The sequence below is a fragment of the Juglans microcarpa x Juglans regia genome, chromosome 1S, assembly GCF_004785595.1.
Source record: "Juglans microcarpa x Juglans regia isolate MS1-56 chromosome 1S, Jm3101_v1.0, whole genome shotgun sequence".
Taxonomy (NCBI): domain Eukaryota; kingdom Viridiplantae; phylum Streptophyta; class Magnoliopsida; order Fagales; family Juglandaceae; genus Juglans; species Juglans microcarpa x Juglans regia.
This window is the reverse complement of record NC_054595.1, coordinates 15,808,386-15,818,621: the sequence shown is the minus strand read 5'-3', so window position 1 is coordinate 15,818,621 and position 10,236 is coordinate 15,808,386. Positions and strand designations below refer to the sequence as shown.

At 37.4% G+C, this 10,236-nt stretch overlaps 1 protein-coding gene across 3 annotated transcripts; it reads left to right on the top strand.

The window, feature by feature from the left end:
* Positions 1–6,678: 6,678 nt before the first annotated feature.
* On the top strand, positions 6,679–9,853 carry LOC121246126 (probable calcium-binding protein CML22). Of its 3 annotated transcripts, XM_041144139.1 has the most exons (6): positions 6,728–6,945; positions 8,609–8,848; positions 8,943–9,142; positions 9,252–9,426; positions 9,540–9,568; positions 9,645–9,853. In XM_041144139.1, exons 2-6 carry the CDS (start codon positions 8,662–8,664, stop codon positions 9,687–9,689), a joined length of 636 nt encoding a protein of 211 aa, XP_041000073.1. In that variant the 5' UTR covers positions 6,728–6,945; positions 8,609–8,661; the 3' UTR covers positions 9,690–9,853. The 3 variants fall into 3 exon arrangements, with proteins under 3 accessions (XP_041000074.1, XP_041000075.1, XP_041000073.1); XM_041144140.1 differs by having other exon boundaries at positions 6,679–6,945; positions 9,540–9,853; XM_041144141.1 differs by having other exon boundaries at positions 6,689–6,945; positions 8,943–9,025; positions 9,540–9,853.
* The last annotated feature ends 383 nt before the right edge of the window (positions 9,854–10,236 follow it).

Sequence of the window (10,236 nt, the reverse complement as noted above, 5' to 3'; positions counted from 1 at the left end):
CAGTGCTGCCCCTTATGAAAAGGGATTCCCAACCTGTGGCCATGGGCGGAATCTAGGTCAAAGGGCCGCTAACCCTAACACACGGGGCATAACAGTGTGTACCGGCCCATGAAAGTGAAAAGAAAGAATGTATGTATGTACGTATGTACGCATGCACGAACGCACTTTAAGAAATGAAGGCACTGATGGGTGACACGTTTTACGAAAAGAAAGGAAAACTCCGTCCAGTGACGTTTTCAAATGAATGCACGTATGCACGCATGCATGTATATATAGTATGTACGAATGATGAATGCATGAATGAAAACCTATGTTGTTATATTTTAACTGCATGAAGTAATGCTTACGAGTCTTCGACTCATTTTAGTTTTTTATGCATGTCTCTCCCCTCCACAAGGAAGGAAATGAAGCACGCATCAGGATAGACACGGCCCATGGGGAAGAGCACGGAAGTCTAGGCACGATGCTCAAATGTACGAGAGGCCTTTTTATTATTTTGATGTTTTCCGCTATAAACCTCTTTTATTGGAAAAGCATATTTTTATTTTATAAACGTAGAGTCTTGCACCCTGGGAAGAAGTAAAAAGTTTTAAATCGGACAGTAATTCCTGTCGTCCTTTCTCAAATATTTTATAAAAAGACCCACCACAAGGACGGACGTTACATAACATAAGCAGCGTCGGGTAGCGATTAGACGACATTACCATGGGAAGCAACCAGGAGGACCATAGAAACCCCAACCATCAGCTTCGAAGTCTTGGAAGTAAACACATAAACACCAGCATGGGCAGATGACATAGTCAAATTGTTAACGACTGGAGAGCTTCTGCTCGCTAAAGAGGAAGCGAGGAAAGTTAAGAATAGAGCCACCCGCTTTACCATGAGCAATGGCATCCTATAAAAGTGGGGTTTTTCAATCTCCCTCCTGAGGTGTGTATCGAAAGAAGAAGCTTGTTACGCCATGGAAGAAATACACGAGGGAATATGCGAGAACGACTTAGGAGGAAAGCCCCTGGTAGCAAAGATTATGAGGGCAGGATACTACTGGTCGCACGCCCTTAGAGACGTAAGGGAGTTCGCCAAAAGATGTGTCTATGTCTGTTGCACGCACTGGTCCTGAGTAACCTGCTTGAGGAGTTGAAGCCAATCACCTCCCCTTGGCCTTTCACCCAGTAGGGGTAGATTTGATCGGTCTTATGCCGCTAGGAAAAGGAGGAGCAAAGTTCCTCATTGTTGTCCCTGATTACTTCACAAAATGGGTGGAAGCCGAAGCAGTAGTAACAGTAACTTCCCAGAACATCACCAAATTCCTTTGGAAGACAATAATATGTCGATTCATAATACCACAAAACATCATATTTGACAATGGGAAGCAATTTGAACCTAAACACTACCGAAACTGGTGTGCTCAACTCAGGATTAGAGTAAAATATTCCTCCCCAGGGCACTCTCAGGCAAATAGACAATTTGAAGTGACAAATAAAACAATAGTGGGCATACTGAAGAAGAAGTTGGAAGAAAGGAAAGGCGTCTAGACTGAGGAACTCTCCAGAATATTAATGGCATATAGAATGACGATAAAGACCCTGACCGGCGAGACGCCCTTCGCCCTGACCTACAGAAGTGAAGCAGTAATACCAATTGAAATTGGGATAGCCATTGGATGCAAAGCTTCGACACGAGTCTAAATATCAAGGCATTGGAAGCAAGCCTATACTTACTTGATGAAAAAGGGTTGGATGCGAAAATCAGAGCAGCGGCCAACAAAACAAAGATGGAGTAGTATTTTAATAAGAGAGTAAACCCTAGGTCCTTCAAAGTAGGAGACCTAGTCCTAAAAGAGATATGAGTTACTATGGCTGAAGAATGAGAGTTTGGGCCTTGATGGGAAGGCCTTTATCTTGTTACTGCTAGCCATCAACCATGGATGTATCACATAAAAGATGCCAGAGGCAAAGAGCTACCCCAACCTTGGAATGCCGAGCATCTGAAAAGTATTTTGTGTGACTCCCATTGTAATGATTTAAATGCAATAAAATAATCGTTATATTCACATGTTGTTTTCCTACTCGCCCAAATTTACGTGGTCGAGGTATCCTCCCGTTATATTCAAGGTAGTTGTTTTCCTACTCGCCCAAATTTACGTGGTCGAGGTATCCTCTCGCTATATTCAAGGTCGAGTGACCCCACTCGCCTAAATTTACGCGGTCGAGGCATCCTCCCGTTACCCTTAAAGCCGAGTGTCTCCACTCGTCCAAGTTTATGCGGTCAAGGCACCCTCTTGCTATACCTAATTCGAGTGTCTCCACTCACCCCAATGGCAAAAAAAGGAAGAAATGGCTCAATGTAGTGTTTCTCTCCTTGCCTTAATTACGCAGTTGAGGCATCCTCCCAATACACATAAAGCTAAGTGAAGCAGTATCAGAGGTGTATGAAGTAACCACATCCTTGTGTATCAGGGCTTCATAAGCCATGACCAAGGATACTTTGCTAGATTCACAAAAGGGGATCAAGGAACCGCCCGGAACGATTGGGAGAACTCCCAAGAAACAGGATCGAGGGTCACAATTATCTTGCCCTCATCCAACCCAGAAACCTCTGCTTGATCCCCCCGAAGGAGGAGAAATGGGGTCAACAATTTCATGACGTGGCGACAGGGCGGACTCGGCCTCAAATACCAACTCTAAGTCAGCCTCGGCCTGCACCATAATAGTCTCGAGGGAATCGACCAAAGAAGGCGGAAGGGGATAGAAATTCCCTTCACCGAGCACTGAGCACCGAGGAAGAAAGGGGAGGACCTTCTTTAGTAAAACTCGATTCGTCGATAGGATTGACCTTGGCACGAATAGGAGGTAATTCATGGTGAGTTTTCTTTCCTTTTCTGTTTCCTACGGCCGAAGATAATGACCTTTTCTGCCCATGAGGCAACGATGGAGCACCCAAAAACTGCCAACCAAATATGTGTGCCCTACTAAGTGAAACCACAAACCTGTTGATATTCGCATAGGTCAAGAGGATGTCTGTCCAAGTTGAGCTATCGTTTTGCTCAACCCAAGCATGCACCAGATTAAGACGTGCCTCCTCACGATCAGAAAAGATGATTTCGAAACCATGATCATTAGGATTAAGGCCTCACGTGGCACGAATCGGGAACTCGCGCGACCACTGGCCTCAACTCCTAGCCCTCGTCAGAAACAAAGAAAAAACTCTGCTACAATTCCTTAGCATGAGAATAGCGGCGTCCCAATTGGGCCATCCGACTACTCGAGTGAGCTCGAAAGCTACATAAGTTCCCACCCAAACATCGAACTCTGTGAACAAAAAGGAATTCACGAGTCGTCAGATCCAAGTATTCCTCACTAGTGGGCTCCAAAACTTGCCTCCAAGCAATGCAACATGCCATTAATATCCTCTAAGCGTTAGGTACAAGCTGAGGGAGAGCAGTGCCAAGAAATCTAGTACATCACGCACAGGACAACAAAATGGCAATCGAAACCCCATAAGAAACATTGCCATATACAACGCTACTTTAGCATTGAGACCCTCGGCATTCACTGCCCAGCGACAAGGCTTAGAAAGATTCAAAACCATAGAATTAGGGACCCCATAATGATCATTCACAGAGTCCAAGTTAGAGTGCGACTTTGAAGGCACCCATCGATGCCTTTCAAAAGGAGGGAGATTACTAGCTCTAGCTTCATCAATACGCCCAAGGGAATCGCAAGGCTGGGAAAACTTACCCCCTCGAGACGTGTTTGGGATGGAAGATTTTTGGCACGTCATAGTTAGAGATGGGGAAAAGAGGGAAAGAAACCATAGAGAGAAGAGAATGTGACACTGAAAGGGCAAGAAAGAAAAACAGAAGGCAACCAACAAAGTAGGTTGAGTAACAGAGTTTTGGGTGGAGACGCACAAAGATTACTTGTTCAAAAAGGAGTATAACACTCAAAACAATGGGATGCTAGAGGTGAAAACGTGCCAAACTCAACAAGGGGGGAAAACGAGGAGATGCTAAAGCGAAACTTCAATCCCCACCTTCTGACACCCAAGATCTGGCGGCCCAGGATACGAAGCAATGTGATGAGTAAAAATCATATCCCGCCTCGCGTGATAGGACTTCACTGGGTAACTGGAAGGGTTAGAATCTCTCCCCTTTGACCCGATAAGGCCCAATCAAGTGGCCTAAGAGCTTCATAGTCCAAAGAAGCATGCCCTAGCCAAACACCCCCAAATGGCCTATGAACATTAGTCACACCATACACGGCCTGCACTGTAAGCTAAGACGTTCCAACAACCTCCCGAGGATAAGATAAGGTTCAAGCAGCGAGGAAAATTCAAATAATGACATATAGACTTGGTTTCAAATGAGAGAGTAGGTTGTTACGAGGCCTAAGAAGTTCCCCTCCTTAGTCTATATATACGTGTCAGTGATCATCCATCAGGAAACGAAACAGAACCCTTGCTTTCCTTTGTCCAGATTGAGCAATATATCTGACTTAGGCTTCGGAGGTGTTTCCACACCCATCAAGCCTTCCCATTTCTTTGGTTCCAGGTTAAAGTGAGTGGGAGTGTGAAACACGTCCAAAACATATAAAATATAAACATCTTAATTATTGTATTTCTAAAAAGAACTATATTGATAATTGAATGATCAAATTAATTCATATTTTTTACTAAGTGGGTACCATCAGTTTAAAGTGAATTGGAAATGGTTGAGCAGCCACCCAACTATTGATGAATTTTCACCAATGTGAATGAGGATGAAACATAATTTTTACCAACTGGACACTATCAAATTCTCTCCTCTCAATTGGCTGTGAGCCTGTGAGATTCTAAGGATTCTAATTCCATATTTCAACACTCCTCGGCATTGGCTCCATGTTGATTGAATCAGGTAAGAGGTTTTGGGTTCAGAGTTCAAAAAGAAAACTTTCGTTTTCCAAAATCACCCACAACAGTCAATAATCGAAATACTCGTCTACTTCGAATTGCAACTTCAGCACTACCTTGTGCGGTTCCTACTCTAGAGATCAACACATGGATCATTTTTATTCACTCACATAGTATTTATTTTGGATCTTTGTCTCACGAATAATTATTAGATATTCCTGAAATACAGACACATGATATTCTTATTCTATCATAAGATGTCATATCAAGTAAAATTGATACTTTATTACGTAATTTTAATTATATGGTATGTTAAGATAGAATAATAATATCACGTCATTCATATTCTGAACGTACAAAATAATTTTCTTACTTCATACTTAAAAAATATATATTAAAATAATGTAAACAATACATGATATGTTGACTATCTATACTTGAGTCTCATCCCCATTTTTGGATAAATATATATATATATATATATATGTTTTTTTATCTATTAATAAATTATTGTCAACGAAAAACACTGAAAAATAATAAAATTCTAAATTTAAAGAAATGAACAAAAAACACGCTTTGCACTCTCAAATTATTCGTATTACTAAAATTGACATATTCCACTTTCAACGGTCAAGATTAAATGAGAATGCAAGATGTAATCTTTTGATAACTTGATGGTGCAATGTTGTTAGCTATGTTAGTCTAGACTGCTTGGAAATTTAAGAATGAAAAAAAAAAAAAATGAATTTATAACAACATTGCCATTTCAAAATATCAAAAACTAATATTTTGTATCCTTCCTTTACATTCGACCATTACGACTGTGTTATGTCAACTTTTTCTTTTTTGTGTTGGTTATCACATCTCAATTTATTTTAAATTAATTATTAATGAGACTCATTATTTTTTTAATTTTTTATAAAAAAGTTAAACTCATCTTAACATACTTCATACATTTTAATTTAAAAAATTAAACTCATCTTAACCTAAAAAAGATAAACTTATCTCAATGGGACTTACAAAATACTACAATTCACAACTCAACTTAACTTATTTCAACATTCAAAAGTAACCTAATGATTAAAAAGTGCCGTTTGGATAGTGGATTGAGATAAAAGTTGAAAGTTGAATAAAATATTGTTAGAATATTATTTTTTAATATTATTATTGTTTTGAGATTTGAAAAAGTTGAATTGTTTATTATATTTTGTGTGAAAATTTTAAAAAGTTGTAATGATGAGATGAAATGAAATGAGATGAAACACTTTTTGTATCCACACGAATACATGAAAATAAAAAATGTAAACTTTTTATTACATGATTTTATGAGATTTTAATGCGTTAAATTTTTTTTAGTAGCATTACATGTACTTATAATTTTATACACAACTTATTTTGTCAAATTTTTTAATTTGAATTTCAAAATTCATTAGTTTTAGTATATCAATAATTGAGATGAGATGAAAAGAAATAAATTATTTTTAAATACGTTTGGCATTTTTGTTAGTTTTTATAATTTAGGCTGATGTAAAAGTTTTAGATTGTGTTTGAATTTTGAGGTGATCTCAAGTGATCTGAGCTGATCTATGAATAATAGTATTTTGTATATTCTATTTAGATGTATTTAAATATACGAAATAGGTTGAGATTAGTTTAATCTTTTATAAGAAATTAAAAACATAATAAATCCCATCAAAATTAATTTAAAATAAATTTATGATGTTGACCTCCAATCTCTTGATAATAAGGCACAACATTCCAGAAATTAAAAAAAAAAAAAAGACGGTGTAATTCCACACAAGTTCAAGCAAGAGGGCCTATATGGGTTCCGTTCGTGGAGTCGTTAAATAACAAGCTTAAACAAGAAAGCATATCCAGAACTACTTGTCATAGGCAATAATGGCATCTCCACTTACTTTAGATGGGAAAACCAGTTTTTCTTCTCTCTTTAATTACCTTTACTTTTTCTCTTTTGCTTCCCGGATCCTTCTCTTTTTTTATAAGTTTCTTATTTCTTGGCGACCCTTTTTCCTCTCGTGCAAGAGCTGGCTTCTGGTGAGTCTTTCTCCCCTTTTTATTTTCTCTTTTGTTTTCTTTTTCGTTAATTTTCAGTGTTTGATTCTGTGATCTTAATCTGTGAACTATTTTGTAGGCAATGCTAGATCTTATCTGGGTTTGAGTATTCATATTTGTCTTTTTTTTTTTGGCTGGCATGAGTTCCGGTGAATCTGAAGTTGTTTAGATATAGTTTGGGGTGATTTTCCAGCACTTGATGTTGTTAATTTAGCTCGTTCTTTTATTTATTTTTTCTTTCTTCTTTTGAATAGCGTGATAAGGCAAAGTGTGATCATTTATCTTAACTTTTTCCCTGGAGCTGCATATAATCTTTCATATGGATGTATTTTCTTGTAATTGATTGAACTGATAGGGTTTGAATTGTATGCACGCTTGCACTTTTTATATAGCTCTTTATCCGTATAAGTTCTAAACCTGATCCATTTTTTACTGTAACTTTGGTTCTTTCTACTTTTGTATGGTGTGAATAGGTTGAGAAAACATTTTTCTATACAATGTTTGTGTAAGGAAAATTTTGGGAATGTTTGAGTCTTTAAATAATTTTTTTAAAAAGTTTTGAGTGTTCTATATTGGTTTTTGTAAGAGTAGACAGGAAAATTTGGATAAACGTTTTTTAAATATGTTTTGCATTAGGGTTTATGAACGTGAGTAGGTAGATTTGAACAGTTGTAATTATTTAGGGTTTTTTTTTTTTTTTAAATATTTGTGAAATTATTTTTTTGTTTTTGTGTTTTTTATTTTTCATGGAAACCTAGATACATGAAATGTGCTTTAGAGAAATAGAAACATTTTCTTAAAATTTTAAGATGTTTGGATTAAAGTCAATAACTTTTTTGTGAGAAAATCTGAAAAATTATTGTAACAAAGATGCAGTAAGGTAATTTTATTTAAAGCATATGACGCAAGCAATGCAAGTAGACATTAATAATTGTAGGACCACTATCACATTATGCGCATTATGACTGCTAACCATTAGGACTACAATTGCCACTCCACGGCCAATTATAGAACCATATAAATATATACACATATATATCTAAGAGCATCATTCTTAATTCACTGTCATAAGCACTATCCCGTCAGTGTCACAACTTGCATCAGAATCACTATTGCTGCTGCCACACAATTATCGTCAGTCGAACAGGATATACTCAACAAGGAAATCGCAACTTAGCTGCCAAACATCACCATCCTATGTCCTTTTTTCCCCTGTAATAAAAAAGAAGAGCTCTTGCTTATGCAATATTATACTTACCTTCTACTTTCACATGTTCCTTCTGAAATCCAAAAGAAAACCTATGCATAGAAGTAAAGAAATTCCTTTCTTTCTGTTTTTTCAATTGCAACTGTCAGATATATAGAAAATTGCAGTTTCAAAATTGTGAAAATTCACGTGTATCAAAACATATTTATTTTATTAACAGAGTATGCTGATGCTGCTGATATCATCAAGATAAATAGTATGCCTTTGTACTATTGATCTTGAATTTGTATGATTAGTGAAACATCACGTGGTCGAATAATGCAATTGTTATAATAGCATAACTGGTGGAGTTACTAAGATGTAGGATATGGAGGCAAGATATGGGTTTTGTCATATATGTTGAGCTTAAATAGATTCCTTGTTGTGTCTCATTTAAAGGTACACCTCGCCCCTGGCTTTCTCTGAAGTCTTTATCCATCAAAGTAAGAAGCATGCTTTACTGTTGTAACTCACCAAACAAGTATAAGAGGTTGGATGCAAAGCTTGAAAGGAAAATGGTTGAGGCCAAGAAAGGTTCCTCAGGATATCACAATTTCAAGTCAATTAACAGCATAATTATGAAGTTCCCTCAGTTAAGAGACAGTTTAAAAAACATTAGAGCTGTGTTTGAACAATATGGTAAGATTTGGTTGATTCCCCAATTCTGAAGCTTTTCCCCCTTTCAGCTTGTCATAAAGTCTATTGTAAATGGCTCTCTCTCTCTCTCTCATAGATGAGGACTCTAATGGAACTATTGACCATGAGGAACTAAAGAAATGCTTACAGAAACTGCAACTCCATCTGACCAAGGAGGAGGTTGAGGATCTTTTCCATTCATGTGACATTGATGGCCGTGAAGGGATACAATTCAATGAGTTTATTGTTCTTCTCTGTCTTATCTATCTTCTGAAGGGGCCTTCTTCCTCTAATACTGTATTCACAATATGCTTTATGTCAATCCTTTTGTTTATTTCAGAGTTAGACATGCATATTAAATTCTGTGCCGATCAAATATATGTAAGTGCTTTGGATTTTGTTTCAGACGTCAAGGTTGGGTTCGCCACAGCTTGAAGCGACTTTTGATACTGTAATTGAAGTATTCTTGTTTCTCGATAAGAATGGAAATGGAAAGCTGAATAAGAATGACATGGTCAAGGCATTGAATGATGCTTCTCCTCAGGAGAAATCCCCTTCTCACATAACTCGGACCCGTTTCGGTATAAATTATTTGCTATTTGGCTTTTATTTTGTTTCAATTTTTCTATTCCCCCTCTCAATATTGTGTTCCTTTTATATAGATTTTTTTTTTTTTTTTTGAGTAAATGCACAGAAGAAATGGACTGGGACAGGAATGGGCAGGTCAGTTTCAGGGAGTTCCTCTTTGCTTTCATCAAATGGGTTGGGATTGACACGGATGAAGAAATATCTCTTACAGGAGGTTAAACAAATACAGGACAGGTTTGAAATGAACTGGATGTAAAGAGTTGATGAGGTCAGGTTAATAAATTTGTGTATATACCTAGAGTTGCAAAATATGTAAATACTTGATATCATCTCTAGTTTCAATCATTTAAGATTTCTTTACAGATGTTTATAGTTTGGACCATCTTGCGGATCCCAATGATATCACTGATGTTTATCTTATTATACTTTATAATTTGTTATTTGATCATCAGCTCGTGTAAGATCTACTGCCCGTTGACCACAACCTCTGAAACTACTATCCCAAAGCTGGAAAACGTTGCAGTGGCAACACCTTGCTTTTGGAAACTCTCAGGGGGCTAAAGGCAAATAACAAACTCTGCCCATCAATTCTTGTTCTCTACCAGCCGAAACTGGTTATTTTGGATCGAGGATCTGCTGGTTTGGTACTCGAATTCATGTTCTAACCACGTTGCCAAGCCAAAAATACCAAGTCGGGCATTATAATGGGAGTCAAGCATCACGTTGCTCGTCTTCACATCCTGGTGAATGACCTGAGTTTCCAACTGATCATGAACATAGAAAAACTGCAGGCCCCACAACTG